The 17,607-nt window shown below is 39.6% G+C and overlaps 1 protein-coding gene across 2 annotated transcripts in view; it reads left to right on the forward strand.

Moving 5' to 3' along the window:
- The window catches only part of OSBPL8 (oxysterol binding protein like 8), a 141,061-nt gene that overhangs the window by 33,154 nt on the left and 90,300 nt on the right, over positions 1–17,607 (forward strand). The window contains exon 2 of one of the 2 annotated variants that reach the window (XM_075600211.1): positions 1,462–1,599. In XM_075600211.1, coding sequence (XP_075456326.1) covers positions 1,509–1,599 — 91 coding nt within the window. In that variant the 5' untranslated portion in view covers positions 1,462–1,508. Of the gene's footprint in view, positions 1–1,461; positions 1,600–17,607 lie in introns of those variants that run through there. The other variant, XM_075600209.1, reaches the window with a different exon arrangement.

Here is a 17,607-nt window from a genome sequence, read left to right on the forward strand (position 1 = left end):
GGACCTCGGCAGCCAATGAAATCATTCTTGAGAATGATTTCAAGACAGCAACTTCGATCCCTAAGCTGCTGTCTGTAGCCCCGCCTCCTCCCCGACTCCTCAACTCTTGGGAAAAAGTATGCTGGGAGGATGTGCACACATCGCCCAGCAGACTGCCGCTCGCACACGCGAACGCCCGCCCTCCAACTCCTGCCTCTGGCACCCTGAACGAGGCCGTACTGTATCCTGTTGCTGTTTGAAGCAGAACCGATCACGGTTGCATGAGAATTGGATGTCTCGTAGATAGGATAACTGCACCATTGTCCAGATCAGGAGTTCTGTTTTGTGCCTGTAATGTAACTGGCTAAAGATAGATGTGCTTTGGCCACTTTGGTACATGACTGAAGCCATTGATCTCATGACTGGTTAGGACTTATCAAACACTTCAAGTACATGTTGTGACCCAATGGACGCCCTTAAGTCTGCATTCTGATTTTATTTTCCGTCAAATTAGAACATAAATATTTGGCACAAGCTTGAAGCCAAACGTTCCTAGGAGGTGGAACTTCAAAAATAATTTCTTTAGAAGGAACACTGAAGTAAAATAGATTTTCTACTTTCCTTTTTTTATTAGTCTCTTTCAATCCTTCTCTTCCATTTAATTACCACTCTGTGGATCTGAAGTCTCTAGGTTTCAAGCACGCCATAATAATTTATATTCCATTCTTGATTTTCATGGATGTTTGTTATGCTGCTTATACTGTATTTAATTTTTTTTTTTTTTTTAATTTTCAACTGTGTCCAATGTATTTTGTTTTGGGTAATTATACTTTTTATTTACACGGTGATCCAAGAGGGATAAAAAAAAATAACCCATATCTGCACTCAGCCCAAAAATTCCTAATACAATAAAGTAGACAGTCTTCAAATAATGTTGGTTTTAATGTGTGTTAATACAACTGGGCTATATATCAGAAATCTGTCTGATTATGAATGAGAACCAAAAACTATGTGGTCACAACAAAATGTCTAAAAACATAAAAGAATACCATTTTATTAATCAAATAGACTCACTAAGTGCAACATATATACACGCAGTGTCAATTGTTAAAAATCCCCGGTGGTGGGATACAAAGATATATTGAAACAATGTCAGTATACAGATAGATATAGGGAAATCTTCTGTTTTGTAATAATATCCCCTGAGAGCAATTGTCAAGGTAAGCAGATAAATAATCTTATGAATACAAATGATGTCAGTATGGTTGTCTCAAATAGTGTAAAATTCTCCCATTTGATGGTGGAAATATACATATACGTGTGTGTGTGTGTGTGTGTGTGTGTGTGTGTATTTCCCCATCAAATGGGAGAAATAGCTGCCACCATCGAAATCCTCTAGCCTTGCTGAAAGGAAACGAGTAAAATAACTATATACGGTAAACAGGACATTTATTTTATTTACTTGTTTGTTTTTTGTTGTAGAATTGGTAGCAAACAGTGATGAATCTCAGCTGATTCTTCCGGCAAAGATGAGTCAGCGCCCGGGTAAAGACTCGTATTTTACTCCAACCAAAGACTTGGTCCAAGCTACACTCGGCCCCAGCATTATCCACGGGCAAGGTAAGAAGCTGCAACTGCTTTAATAACTGATGACAAAATAGGCGAGTCGCATTTTGTTGAATTTTAACCTTGATTGTGCAAATGAACTTTGATCTCTTTAGGAAAGTTATTGACGGCCAATTAATCTGTGTGGTTCTGGCAGCCTCCTCTGAAATCTTTAGTCTGGTGAAACCATCTTGAAGGGGCAGGTTACGTAGATGTAATCCCGTGCTACCTGCAGTAACCTTTTTACTGACTTCTGTAGTGCTGCAGGTCAAAGGGCATGAGTTTTGTTGGATATGTCTGTCTCCATTTGTGTCTCCTTTTGCCATAGATTTGTATTTAGTATCATTGTTTATCTTATTTTTAGACTTTTACAAGTACAGGATGTCACATCACAGATGCTATTGTATTGTTGCCAAATAGTGTGGTACAGCAGCTCACTAGTGTCGATGTGAGATGAGCGTCGTCTTAGATTTCTGTGAGTAGGATAGCAGTTTATAGTAAGAACCTACTTCTACTCCTGATTTATTTGGTATATTACAGCAAAAGTTCGTGTTTTTAGCCTTGGATGAAACGCCCTGGTTCACAGATGGTGCCTGAATGTGAGCGAGCATTGGTTAATGTGTATACTACAGGCGCTATCAAAACAGCAGAAGATGTCATTAGAAAGTAGATATTTGCTGCTGCTCGCCATTAAATGTTGATTGCTCAGCACTATCCCATGTAGCAACAAATCTTTATTGATTTCAATGATGGTTCCAACAAATTGTTAATGGTACAACGTTTACTTAGCAGATAGTTCCCCTTTCCATCCAAACAATAGCTATTCCTATGTGAAGACCTTCTCCTGCATTGTTCATTGAGGGAGGCATAGGCAGGAAAGAGAGTATCCCGTGTCTAGGTAGCTGTGCATGTTTTTTTTTTTTTTGTTTTTTTTTTAACACATTAACAATGAAAACCTCTTAAAAAAAAAAAACATTGAATCGCCTATAAAGTGAAAGTTTTACTCATTAGAAAATTAGAAAATAAAACCTTATATATTTTTTTATACATATCACGTAAAATCCTAACATATTTATTGCCCTACCCTTTGGTATTATCATTTGTATCTTGATTTGTTGTGGCTTGTTCTACGTCACATTGGTTTCTTTGATGCCCACCATTCATTTCCACTGTCCTGCTTCTACTAGATCTGCAACATTTATTTAGGTCTAGATCTCAAGTAGCTAATTTTCATTTTGTTGTTTTGGAAGTTCAAAATCTTATAACCTTTAATAATTTTATAATATATACCATATTAAAAAAATACAATATATGTATATATTGCTTCCTTATTTGATCTTTTGTATTTGGTGACCACATTGATGTTCTTCTTACTATAATATCCCTTTTATATTGCTTTTATGTTGAAAGGTGATCACCCTTTTGGTTCCTGTTTTCAGAAAAAGTATAGTCTTTTTTTGACAGTGAAGCATCTGAAACTTGTAGGTTGGAGGGCAGTGGTTTTGCTGACTGCCTATTATCTAATGTCTCATGGGTGGCTTCCTATTCATAATCTAAGAGGCCTGTAGCCCAATTAAAGATTGTTTACTCCTGGAGTTACTGCTCATACAATGGGGGACAGGTCACACCTATAGCCAGTCTCCCATTGGACCACCTAAAGCAGGGCTCATCAATTGGTTTCCCAAAGGAGCATAGAAGGGCCAGAAGCGTAACAATTCAATTTAGAATACCATAAAAAACTTAAACATTATTATACTTCAACATTTTGCAAGCATTTATGACTAATATATATATATACCAGCAAAGAAAGAGAAAATGGTCCCTGTAAAAGCACTCAAGCAAAGGTGATATATACATTGATTTATTAAAGAAACATGAATTAGATAAAACTGTCCCCAAAGTATCCCTACACCATGAAGTCTGATCTAAACATTGAATGAGATTACTATAATGTAATATGGTATATGGAACCCCAGCCGAAGCCAGGGTGCGAAACGTACGTCGGGGTTGTGTTTGTTTGCACTCCCCTTGCATCCCAACACTTCAGTGTGAACCCTTGCTGGATACCCCAATCTGCAACCTATACCATTCCAGAACTTTGTTTGCTCTGCAAACATATGATCACTTGCAAGTGTACTCTGCATTTGCTTTTTGTTTGTGGTTTTCAGGCTTTGTGTTGCCTTATTGTGGCTTATTGAGTGGTTAACTGAGTGGTACTGCATTAGGGGTTAAATCTTTTGTCAGCAGTTATTTGGTCACAGTATTTAGCTACCTTACATTGAATTCCTTACTGGCCGGTCCGGTCTACACATTGCTTAGCAGGTGAAACATTTGTTTTTCTTGCTCTGCACATCATATATGGTTTATGTGTGTTCCATATACCATATTACATTATAGTAATCTCATTCTATGTTTAGGTTAGACTTCATGGTGTAGGGATACCTTGGGGACTGTTTTATCCAATTTTGTGTAATTCATGTTTCTTTAATAAATCAATTTATATATCACCTTTGCTTGAGTGCTTTTACAGGGACCTTTTTTCTCTTTCTGTGCTGGCATTCATTTATACTTGTCCCTAGCACCCTCATTAGGCTGCTATTTTCATCAGTTTACCTACTTTTGATTTGAGCAAGTTTGTATTATTTATCTAGTTAGTTGCAGGCTTTAATTGTGGTGTATATATATATATATATATATATATATATATATATATATATATATATATATATATATATATATATATATAAAATATATCTATAGACAAAAAAGAAAAAAGTAGCGCCAAAAGGTGAATATTGTGTATTAATATAGGACAATAAATGTGTATATATGATTATACTATAAATAATATAACAATTGATAGTGTACAGCAAGCAGCATAAAACTAGAACAATATTGAGGATAACAAAAGATAACATATAAATATATTAATAAAGAGTCCAATGTTCAAAACCTGTATAGAGTCCTGACAAATAGCACCAGAACAAATGTACAGATCCCAGGGGTCCACGGCAGCTCTCACATGGAGTAACCAGCTCCACAGCAGAATCTACAGAAAAAACAAAACAGAGAGCGCACGCCCCATAGTGTAACACTGTAACATTTAATGTTGGGGAAGGGTGGATTGAGGGATTAAAAACACTCACAAGGTTAAAATCAATATAAAGCAATTTGTGATATATAATCACCACCAGGCATGTCCAAACTGCAGCAGGGAGTCCAAAATTCGCTGGATATAGTCACTCAAACAGCGCTGTCCCTTTGGTTCGAGTAGGGACAGCGCTGTTTGAGTGACTATATCCAGTGAATTTTGGACTCCCTGCTGCAGTTTGGACATGCCTGGTGGTGATTATATATCACAAATTGCTTTATATTGACTTTAACCTTGTGAGTGTTTTTAATCCCTCCATCCACCCTTCCCCAACATTAAATGTTACAGTGTTACACTATGGGGCGTGCGCTCTCTGTTTTGTTTTTTTTATATATATCTATATCTATATATCCGTGTTAGTCCAGTTGCGATAGTGCAGAATAAATGAGTTCTTCAGTATTAGGTGATACCTTTTTTTATTTGGATTAACAATTTATGTACTAGGATGTGTGTGTGTGTTTAAACACTGAAGTAAAACTAATATGTTCCTCTCCTCTTCAGCAGTGTACCACTAAAATATATGAAAATGTTTGCCGGTCAATTGATGTTCCGAAATCTTTCCCCCTGGTTCTGCACCACTGCTGCATTTGGTTAATCCTGCAAAGTTTCTTATTGGTTTGCACAGCTAGGGTATTACGTGGGAAACAGGCAGTTTATGAGCGACCAGGGAACAGCGTGGTCACACCATCAGCAGTGAAACATCTACACCTGGGTTTTGTTAGCTTTTGGGGCTATTTAAAGGATGTTTGTATGTATATGTTTAATTCCACTTCACTTGAGAGAGGTCTATAGTGAGGTCGAAACATTGTGTGTACTTATGGCACAATAAAGTAAAAATTTGTTGGAAAGTCCGAGGTGCCCTGGTCCATCTGCTTGCTGGTCATTGGATACAGTGGATGATTTACAGGTCTTCCCAGGAACCAGGAGCACCGCAAATGTATCAACGTTTTTTCAAAACTGTTCTGGTGTGCAGCATATATCCTGACATTTTCAGTTTAAAGCTCACGCCATATTAATGTTTTGGTCCAGTCGGGTGGAGTGGATTGAAATATGAGATATATTAGATTTTGTATGGGTTGAAGTAATTGTCTGGTACGATATTTATTGCTGAGGTTGCAGAAGTTGTGATGCCCCGTGCAGTAAAGCAACCAACATCATTGACTGTGTTTGCATGCAGGTTTCTCCAGGAAACCTTGCAGAATGGCACGCGGCTACTCGTTCAGCAGGATAACCATCTGGAACTACTCCAGATTAGAAACTGTTTGTTTCAAGTTTCATCCCTTTACCATTCAGACAGGTTAGCTGACTCCTAAGTGGTGGGAAATACCAGTTTGAGCATCTCAAATTTATGACGGTCATTATAACACATTGAGCACCTTATTTTTTTGCTTTTACCATTCCTTTATATTGGACTTTAGGTTCTTTAGCGCAGGGGTGCGTCACGGCAACGTGGCGCCACGTGACCCCGCTGCGTGATTTGACGTAGTCTCCAGAAGCCGCCTGAGCTAAGGCAAGGGAAGTTTACAGAGGCCTTCGCCGCTCCCCCGGCATTTAATTTAAATGTCAACCCCGCGCCCCCGCAGAGAATCTCGTGCACCCCTGCTTTAGCTGACGTGAAATGACATTAACAGATACAAATTCATCGACACATTTTACACATTTAATGCCAAAATGTCTTGTTTTGGAAACTGGAAACACAATCATGTTGGCAAATGTACAGTTTAAAACAGCAAAACATGTGACCTGTTTTTGTTTTTTAATAAATCAGTTCTGTAGTATTTGGATAATACTTACTGTTTTTTTTTTTCTTTCCAACTTTTACTGCCATTTTTAATGTTGTCTTTGATTTCGATAGCAGACCTACCTCCCAAGCAATGCAAGATCTTTGCAACACTTTCCTGTTTGGGATAATGTGTTGCCAATATTCCCAGCAGTTTGAGTTGTAAACGGTAACAATAGATGTTACTTTAGTAATGTCGGGATACATGGTAGCTGCTGAGTTACACTGACTGAAGCAGCCATTATGTTAGGCACAAAATAGGGATTTTGACAGATTTCTTACAGAATCGCCAAACAATTGCCAGCTTAGGTAAGAATGCAGAATTGTACATTGTCACATGCTTTACATATACAAATAAGAAGATAAAAAGAGGAATGCAGTATTGCTGCTTTAATATGATGTATTGGTGGGTTTTTTTTGTGCAGTTGAACCATGACAACAGATTCTTATTACCACTTTGGATTATCTCCTCCAAACGATGTTCTTTCCTAAACTAAATATTTAGACGTATTATTCTTTTAATGATTGTGCTTAGTGTGTCTCTAACATTTGTACATTCTGTATTAAATCTTTCCGTACATAAATATATACACACCATGTTCCTTTTTAAACCCTGGTACTTCAGGATTATGTATACCCAATAGGTACAGTACCAGTGTGACCATTAGTACACAGCAATAACAAACGGAATTATTGAACTTGAATGCTATTCATGTGGCTTTAGAACCCACAAAAACACCCTTCCATTAAACTTTTTATCTAACCCCTTTATATTCTGGAAGTAATTGTTTTCAAATTGAGAAACCATATATTTTTGTCGCTTTACTATCATTGTTCTATACTGCACTAGCCAAAATAAGAAGTATCAAAATAGGCACATGTAAAAAATATATTTATTTAAAAAAAAAAAAAAATATATATATATATATATATATATATTGCTATTTTTGATATAATCAATCAGATGGATTTACACAGCTCATAACCATACTCCTAAAACAAGGTGAAAAATAGGAATACAAGTAATGAATATAGGAAAAATAATAGAACACAAAAAAACTTCTTTACATATGTGAGAACAATGATCAGAAATGCCTCTTAAATCCCGTGGCTGTATTTGGTGAAGTTTGCAGTCAGCACCGTGTCTGTCACATTCCTCTTACTGGTGTTCTGAGGATCCAGGGCTGCGAGGAGCTCCATGACTTCCCTGGACTATGTTTCTGCCAGTCTCACTCCAGCTTCATCTGCTACAAGGTCGTCCCGTCAAATACCGTCTCAGCTGTAAATTCCCATCTGCCTCCTGCGTGCTGTGTGCCGTCACCATGAAACACTGCGTCAGCATGTCTTCTCCATCTGGGGTCCTCTCACCTCTTAGTGTGTGGCAGTGGTTTTCAACCTTTTTTTTTTTTTCTCTCTCTGGTCACCCCTAACCACCGTGCTCAGATGCTGAGGCACCCCTACAACAGGACAGGGTCACAGAAGACACAGGACAGAGACTGTCAGAGGGGGCAGAGCATCACAGGACAGTCACAGAAAACACACACACACAACAGGACAGACACACAGCCTCACCTCTCTACTGTCCATTCTGCTTTCGCCTCCTTTGATTGGCCACACCCTGCAGACTCCTGACATCCCCTCCTGATTGGCTGCTGCTGGGTAATGCAACCAATCAGGATAGAGGAATCTCCCCTGCTCTGGGAGATCAGTCAAATCCTGCAACACCCTTTTGATCCGCTCACAAAACCCCAGGGTGCTGCGGAACCCCGGTTGGGAAACATTGGTGTATGGGCTGTGATGGTTTTCTTCTTCTGGGCTTGCACCGCTCCACCTGGATAACGAGTCTCACCCCTCTGCTCTGCCAAAATAACTGCAGACCAATGTGGACAAAATCTATATATTTTAAATGGTATTTTAAGAAATGAAAAATATTTTAACTTTAAAGTATATCTGTATCATGTATTGGGATTAGATGTATTTAAAGGGTGTGCTTTTGAGTGGATTGAATGTACAGGTATTCTATGACCTGCTCATTATTTTTTACCAGAACAAGACAACCCTCATGTAATAAGCAAACATGAATAATGTTGTAACAGGATTAATATCATATGTAAACAATTAACATTGTATGTAAAGGGTGTAGAGCTTTTCTGCTTGGGCTAAATACTTAGTGCAAGAAGGCCAGCAAAGATGCATGTTGCTGTACTAATGTTGTAGCAATTAAAATAGAACTGACCCCTACATTGCAACGATGAATTATGCCAACTGCATGCGACTCAAGCATATCAAATTCCAGGTCCCCGAGTCAGGTATTCTCTGGGAGCATCACAAACCATTTCTCAGCCAGATGCTAATTAGAATAAGTCGGTGTCCTTTTCAGTGATTTGTACGTGCAGTGCGTACCAGTTGTTTATATATATATATATATATATATATATATATATATATATATATATATATATATATATATATATATATATATATACACACACTACAGATTGATGGTTTGATATATTTACTAGCTTGATTCTTTATAGGTCAAATCCCATAGCTGGACAAATAATAATAGAGAGGAAAAAAAACAGTTTGCAATCTATTTAGCAGTCTAATTTCCTTAAACTAAACCATGATAACGGCAAAAGGTTGTCTTTTGTTTCTCTGCGACTTCATTACAAACTGCATTTCTCGGAATGAGGAGGTTTTGTTAATCCAGTGTCATCTTTACTCTTTGCCTAACCTGTCTTCTTCAGAATGCTAATAAAGAGAAGGGGAGGGGCATTGAGGCGGCGCCGTATGTGTGAGCACTTGTTGAACACTGTGACAGACAAAAAGGAGCCACAAGAAATCAAACCCCTCCAAAGTCTCCACTCGCCATGTTTACAATGTAACTTTAAAATATATATATATTTTTAAATACTTACAGGTGTCAGATTCAGGTAAAAAAAGTGTGTGTGAAACTTCTTTGTGTTTTGTCACAGAAATTGTATTTGTGATGTTTTTAATTAAAAATCAAAACACAATTTCAGTGCCAAAATGCAAAGAAGTTTGACTTTGTACGCGCGTGCGGGCACACCATGTTTTACCTATTTGCACTTCTATATGTATAGTAACTATGTGTGTGTCCCTCTGTGCATGTGTTGCGCATGCGCGGCTACTGCGCAGACTCTACGAGCGCTGGAGGCCTTTGCATGCGCACAGAGCTGCCAGCACGGATGGCCTCTTCTGCCAGCAGTGACGTCACTATCGTGAGTGCACTTCGGTCACCATGAAGGTGATTTACTCCAAGGGAAATTTTCATTTGGTAGGTGCCATCATAGAAGTTTCACAAAAAAGCATCAGTCACCCAGATGTAAACCCTTAAATACATCACCACCGTTGGCACAATGGGTTCCTAAGAGAGTTGACCCTTTAAAAGACTTTAATTATTTGAAGCTTTTAGATTCCCGTGTCTGTGTGTGTCTGTGTGTGTCTGTGTGTGTCTGTGTGTGTCTGTGTCTGTCTGTCTGTCTGTCTGTCTGTCTGTCTGTCTGTCTGTCTATAGGCTTATTGCCTAACATAACTTTTGTGTTCTGTGTTCTTCTTGAGACTGATTTATATTCATTATAGTCATAATGTTGCCATCTTTTTTGCGTGACTAACAGTAACTAAAAGTATTGCACCACAATGATTGGTTGGCCACTCATCGTACGGGAAACCAGAAAGGAATTTATTTTCTCTGCCTCTTTCATTAATGAGATTTCTCCAGTGAACTAACTGCACAAGGTAATTTCTCATTTCCAAAAGCACTTCCTAGGAGTTACTGTACCTTTAATTTGGCAAATTAAGCTGCAGCTTTAAACAGTATGGAATTAACTAGAATGACAATTACATAATATTTATTTTCATATGGCCTACCAGTTATTTAATGCCAATTTACATTTTTTTCCCCACCAGTTTTTTTGTTTTGTTTTTTGTCCCAAAACTATATTTGTAAATTTCTCAAACTCTGCAGATTTTAGGTTTAAATTTTTTTTTTTATCTTAGTGGTGCAATTTCAAAAATAATACGTATAAAAGAAATTAAGCTGTCATCAATTCCCCCCCACCCCCTCCCCAAAAAAACTTTAGGGTATCGCAAAATACCCATCAGTTTGCACTAGTAAAAATTGGAGAGGTACTTTTCTGTGCAAGTGTCCAAGGCCTGAGAGGGAGTTGGTTCTTCTACACAATCGAACAGCGACCCCATCCCTGGGTAGCTCCATTGGCCGAACATAAACTAGCCTGGGAGTGACCAGGCTACTAAAAGTTTTCAATTGAAAATGACCTGACTAGTAAGATTTTGCTTTCGAATCTCGTAGGATCACGGTGACTTACCTTTGTGACTGTGCTTAACCCTTTTTGCTGCCCTTCTGATATACCTGGTACAGCATGGTATGCAAGGGGCCCTGGTGCTATACCAGGTACCTCCATCCTTAGGGAAATTGCATCCAATGCTCCATCAAGCAGTGGACGCGATCGAAAGGGGATTATCCTTTATTTTCACTTGTCTCTGGGGAAGGTGGAAAGGTCGCGAGCATGTGATCACTACCGAGGTCATCACATTGTGGTGATCTATATTAGCGGTGCGCAAACTGGGGGGGAGCGAGACTGCCTGCGGGGGGGGCGCGCGGTTTACAGAGGCCCCGCGCGCTTCCCGAAGGCACTTAAATTAAGTGCCGGGGGAGCTGCAGGGCCTCTGTGAACCTTTACTTACTTTGGCTCCACATGCGTCGCCATGGCAACGCGGTGTCAAATGATGACGCAAGATCATGTGATGTCACGTTGCTATGGCAACATGACGTCGTGACGCCGGAGCCTACGTAAGTGGGGGTGAGGGGGGGGGGCGCGGGGGTGAGGTGACCGCCGGCAGGAGGGCGAACGGAAAAAGTTTGCCCCCCCCCCCCTGATAGATGCCTGCTGGGCATGTGATGTACTGCTTTCCAACACGACACAAGCCCACCAGTGCTGAAAGGGTCCAGTTACTGTAGATTCTCCATTGGAGTTATGATTCTGGTTTCATCTTGTGATGAATGATCTGATTGTTTATATATCAATATTTTCAACCACTAAATCAGGCTTCAAGAAACGCAAGTAAAATGAAGCAGCACCGTTCTAAATCCGTTTTGTTCTTGCATCTGTTGTGCAATTTCTGGCTACCGTTTCCTCCTTTGGAAGTAATGGCTTTGCTGCCTGTAAAAATACATTTGAAAGAGAAAGCTATTGGAAACAAAAACTGGATGCTGAATATAAAAAGTACTTTGCTTTCCTGTTACATTAACATTTACGAAACGATTGCACCTGTGAAACAAGTTGCACATCTTTAGGACAGTAATTCATTGAGTCTGTGTTATTTTAGTGCTACAGCACAGTCAACAAAGCATCTTTGCCACCTCTTCCTCTGTGCTTCTGTGGTAGCCCGGATACCCGAGACCTTTCCCTAACATTTTTTTTAAAAAAAATTGTGAATATATATATTAATCCCATTGAATTCTTTTTAAACATTTTAAAAGATTTTTAACAAGGGTCTGACACAAGAAATAAATACATATTGAAGCTATAATATTGTAACACTAAACAATCAATAATAATACAAAAGTTGCTACAATAAACATATAATGTTGATACAAAACATACATGATCCAAAAAACCTATAAACCTATTGGATACTAACAAGTTCCCAAAGTGAATTAAATAAATTGCAAATACTTAACATAATCTATAAACAGTGTTCGACAAACCTATACATTTGCACGCCTCTGCGAGTGGATTTAACATCGTGGCGAGCTCCTAATGGCCCAAGCAGCACATGTTTGGTACTAGGTGGCGAGTAGCTTTTTTGTTCGGCGAGTAGATTTTTTGGTGATTTGTCGACCACTGCCTATAAATATAAAATGAATATAAAAGTGCACACTGTTAAAAAAAAAATGGGATAAAAAGAATGAAATTCTAAATATCTCATTGAAATTATGAACATATAAATATATGTAAAAAAAATAAATATATATATATATATATATATATATATATATTTAAATTTTATAAAAATTGGATGATTGGACAACAAAAGGAGGAGGGTCAGATCAAGGAAAAGGAGGGTTAGATCAGTGTACTAGTATTAATGTGTTCATGGCAACCCTTCGGAGACAGTGTGTCAAGTGTATAGATCCAGAAGGACTCTCTGAGACAGAGCCTCCTGAATGAGTGTCTGAGTGTTTTGTATCAACATTGTATGTTTATTGTAGCAACTTTTGTATCATCATTGATTGTTTAGTGTTACAATTTTGTAGCTTCAATATGTATTTCTTTCTTATGTCATACCCTTGTTAAAGATCTTTTACATTTTTAAAATGTTTTTAATGGGATTCATATATATATTCCTAGATATTTTTAAACATTTAATTTCAGGTTATGTCTCATTTATTAGCCACGTTAATCAGTTTCTCTCTCAATATTATTTAACTGTTTATTGCACAATGTGTTTTTTTTGTGTGGTTCTTGTATGTTTGTTATCCCTGTTCAGTAAATCTCCAATAGCAGACATTCATTCATTATTCTAATCAAGTAGAGGGTTGAACACCGGTTGTTCAATTTACCAATTAGGTTTTTACTACTTAAGGACTCTCCGTGGTAATATCCCTCTTCTCCCTGATGAAGTCGCAAGCCCTTAGCGATGAAACGCGTAGGATGGGCTAAGTGCTGTTGGACAGTTTATTACTTTGGAGCTGAGCTGTGTGTTGAGCTATGTTTCATTTACCCTTGGATGTGACACCGGGCAGCGCGTGTAGAGGCAGCCTAGTGTGAACGAGCACGTCTGGAGCGCGCCCGACACTGGAGGCACAAGGCAATCTCTGCTCTACAGAAAATACTGACAACACTGCGCATGTGTGGAGGGGGCTCAGTGTGGACGTATACCTTCAGAACGCGGTTGTATCGGCGATAGAGACGCGGTCCTACTATACAGGATCTTGCAAGCTGTTTCGGTGTCTTCAACGGATACACGTGATATCGGTTTCTTCAATGACATGTCCAATGCGCATATTTAATTATAATCTTGAGTGGCCGTAATCCACATTTTGAATGTAAAGTTTATTAAAAAGTTATTATACATTTATGCGCTACAGGAGCCGCGCTGTCCGTTTTTGTGTTGTAGTTGCTGAGGAAGAAGGTTGTTCCTGAGGCTTGCAGTCGGCGTTTCCAGTAGTCGCGCACATTTTATTTCATTTCCTTCAAATCGGCATTATCTTCTGCTATTTGTTTTAAATCCTATTGTGTCCGTCCTCTCCCATTCCCCTTGTTCCCTTGTCTACCCATCCTTGTTTTACATGTTGGTTTGTGTGTTCGTTTTGTTTATGCAATTTATACACTGAATTCTATTTATTATTTTATTATTTTATTATTTTTCGCAGTGCAGCATTTTTTACTCTAGCCTTATCTTTACAATTCAATACATCAGCAAATTACAACGTTATTCTATTTAGGTGCAGTATTTCTTGAGATATATATATATTCTCCCGCACGCATACCATTTGCGTGCTGGAAACCACAATTTACTTAATTGTAGTTCTGTAAATCAGGTTCCCAATTTTTGTTCACAAACTTCCAACGTGACTGACTAGTTCTTGGTTCTTATGAGGGATATGATAGACTGGGGATGCTCATCTGCAGCCCTCAAGCCTGCCCAACAGGTCAGGTTTTCAGGATCCCAGCTTAAGCACAGGTGTCTTAGTCGATGATTGAGCCACCTGTGCTGGTGCAGGGACTGAATGAGCCACCTGTGCTGAAGCAGGGTTATCCTGAAAACCTGACCTGTTTGGGGGGTTTGAAGACTGTAGTTGAGCACCCCTGTGATAGACTACATTAGTTTACTGTCAGGATCAGGTAACAAAGCAGCATGGTGAGAAACGTGAGCAAAATGAAAAGCAAAAGCTCCTCACAGCCGAGACGGCCATGCTGTGTCAGTGACCCTAACCTAATGCATAGGAATTGTGTAATAAATAATAAACGTGCAGTGCATGTCTCTGAATGGGAATAACTACAGTGGTCACTCTCTGACCTGTAGATGTTAATGAGGTTAAACTGTTTGTAAGTTTTTCAAATGTCATTCGTGAGCAGGAAAATAAAAGGAGATTTAATGTAACTTTTATCTGGGTCCCATCACATATTGTAGGGGTAGAGGGGGGATTTAATGTTGTGGTTGGAACGGGTAGCTGTGTGCATTATGCATTTTCTATTCATACTGTTTATACTCTCTTTGTGCCGATTGTGTAGTTACCCATTTAGAGTAAAACTTGCAAACCCCTTTGCTCCCAGTTAGGCCGGCAATGCAGTCTTGCAGTGAACAGGCAAACCTCTTAAAGCAGCGGTCCTTCCAAATATCAGAAGTGACGTCCAAGCATAATCTCAGGGTTCGTGTTGTTCTGCTTTATTGCCAACTCATTTTTTTTTATTTTTTTTAAATCTTCATGTTTTTGCTGAGATTTCACCTGTTTATTTCAGCCTTTGAAATAATAACCTTTGCTGTCTTAATGATGGTGATAGCAGTGGCCATTTTAACCTCCCGGGAAGGCTAATTTTTCACAACTGATATTCCCAAAATTCAACTGGGTCTTCACAATGGTAAAAAGGATACATTTTGTTTTTGCTGAGTAGAGCAGATTGTTGCTTCAAGTGTTAATAGTAATGATGATGATGATGATGATGATGATGATTTTTTTTTTCATATACAGGCATACCCTGTATTAACGTACGCAATGGGACCGGAGCATGTATGTAAAGCGAAAATGTACTTAAAGTGAAGCACTCCCTTTTTTCTACTTATTGATACATGTACTGTACTGCAATCGTCATATACGTGCATAACTGATGTAAATAACACATTTGTAACAGGCTCTATAGTCTCCCCGCTTGTGCACAGCTTCGGTACAGGTAGGGAGCCGGTATTGCTGTTCAGGACGTGCTGACAGGCGCATGCGTGAGCTGCCGTTTGCCTATTGGATGATATGTCCTTACTCGCGAGTGTACTTAAAGTGAGTGTCCTTAAACTGGGGTATGCCTGTAGCGTTTTTCTCCCAATGGGACTTGAAGTGCTTCACAATTACAGTATAGTGCATAGTGCACAGGAATTGTACACGCACAGTCCCTTCCCAGATGAGCTTACAATCTGTTTCTGGTGCCTGAGGGAGGTAAAGTGACTTGCCCAATGTCACAGGGTGCGAACATCAGGAATTGATGTCAACTGATTGAAACTCTGGCATTGCTGACAGAGTCCGTGTCTTTACTGGCTGAGCTGCTCCTTCTCCCGGTGTTAGAAAATGTCACCTGGCTGGATTCTTTTGCTTTAAGCTTTGCTTTACAATGTGGTGTTTTTCTTACTATTCCCTGCTGTTTGGAAGTGTCTCACTGCATTACCGCAGCGGCAGAGCTGTCCATGTCAATGCCTCATTGTTTTTGTGTCAAATTTCAGTGCACTATCTTTCTCTCCGTGAAGTAATTGGACATGTTGATTAGCTTGGGGTTTGTTTGTTTTTTTATTCACAGGAACATTGTTTCATGTGTTTGGTTTGACTATTTTTAGCTGAAAGGAAGGTATTTATTTGTTATGAGCGCGATGCGCTTAGGCTTGGGCCCGGCAGAGGAACGGTGGCTTTGTGTGCCCTAATATACGTGGATTATCAAAGCGGGTTTGATGACGTTCCTCTTATAAGACTTAAAACATTTTTTTTTAAATTGATGGATCAGTAACTAGTTGAACGACTGAAGGGTCCGTTTTCACCCTGGAACAAAGTAAAATGTGCTATTCAAGGTATTTCTCAAATGTGGGATTCCTTGCGGGACCTGTATTCTTTAATATACTTACAAATGATCTAGAGGAAAGGATAAATAAGCAAGGAACAACATTTGCATATGACAAAGTTGTACAAAAGAGTAAAGTCAAGCGACTGGATTTACACATTGTCTGAGGAGGGGTATCGCACCCGATCAGGGTTCCCGCCATTGACTTGAATGGCAGGTAACTTTGCATCGTGGTGCAATACCCTGCATCAGACCTTGGTGAGTTTTCCCCCAAAGACAGATGAAGACCTATGAAATGGTCTTTCCAGATGGGGCAGTTAGAGGGACGTTGCTATTAGTATCCGTTGGTCCTAATAGACAGTGACACCCCCACCCCACTCTTTTTTTTTTTTCTTTATTACATTGCGAGACGTTTAAGTATTGGTAGATTATCTTTGTTTATGTTTTTATTTTGTAAACAAGGTGATCTAGGACTTGTGAGGGTTTTGATTTCCTCTGGCTATCATTCAGTTTTGTGTGATATCCCTGTGTGTTCACAAAGTGTTCTCGCAGGTAAAGTCCCCTCTTTTTCCCATCCCAATAAAAATGGCTCTCTGATCAGCACAGGTGGGGATAATAGTCAAAGAAACACAGGCATTTTGTGATGCATCCAAGTCCTAGAAGGTTACAAATATCGTTCCAGAACGTTTCGGCGGTCGTGGCCAAAATGCCACCGGGACACTTCGCTGCGATGTCCGCTCCTGCCCCCGTCCGCTGTGTGCCCGACCTGACAAGCCAGGTCTGCCACGCCTGACCTCCCGTTCTGACAACTGTATGTTCAAATGTCCCGCTTGGGAAGCAGGGGGTCCTCACGGCTAAAATGAACGCAGTTCAGGAGAAACACCTGCTTTGAACTAATTTTTTTTATTTTTAAACGCAAAAAAATTGTCGCCAGCCGTGCCTCTTTGATGCATTGTGCCTCAGGCCCAGTTTACAGTGGACGCGCGCGAACAGACCTCTTCGCTGAGGCCGCCCATAGTGCGCGCGAGCAATTGAGTGACCGTGCAGCAGATTTTTAAAAAGACAAATAATGTGGTCATTTCTCAAGACGACCGCGTCACGTGAACGGGTTCAGCCAATCATGCCGAAGCAGCCTAGTGACGTCACCGCCACGCCTCCTCGTCGCGCAAACCATATGAGCATAAATCTCTCGAGCGACAGGCGCGTGATGCCATGCGCTCTGTCACACACACCCACTATCAACGCAGCCTTAGGCCTCTGCTGTAGTGGAAACACCCACATCC

The sequence above is a fragment of the Ascaphus truei genome, chromosome 5 (assembly GCF_040206685.1).
Source record: "Ascaphus truei isolate aAscTru1 chromosome 5, aAscTru1.hap1, whole genome shotgun sequence".
NCBI classification, from domain to species: Eukaryota; Metazoa; Chordata; class Amphibia; order Anura; family Ascaphidae; genus Ascaphus; species Ascaphus truei.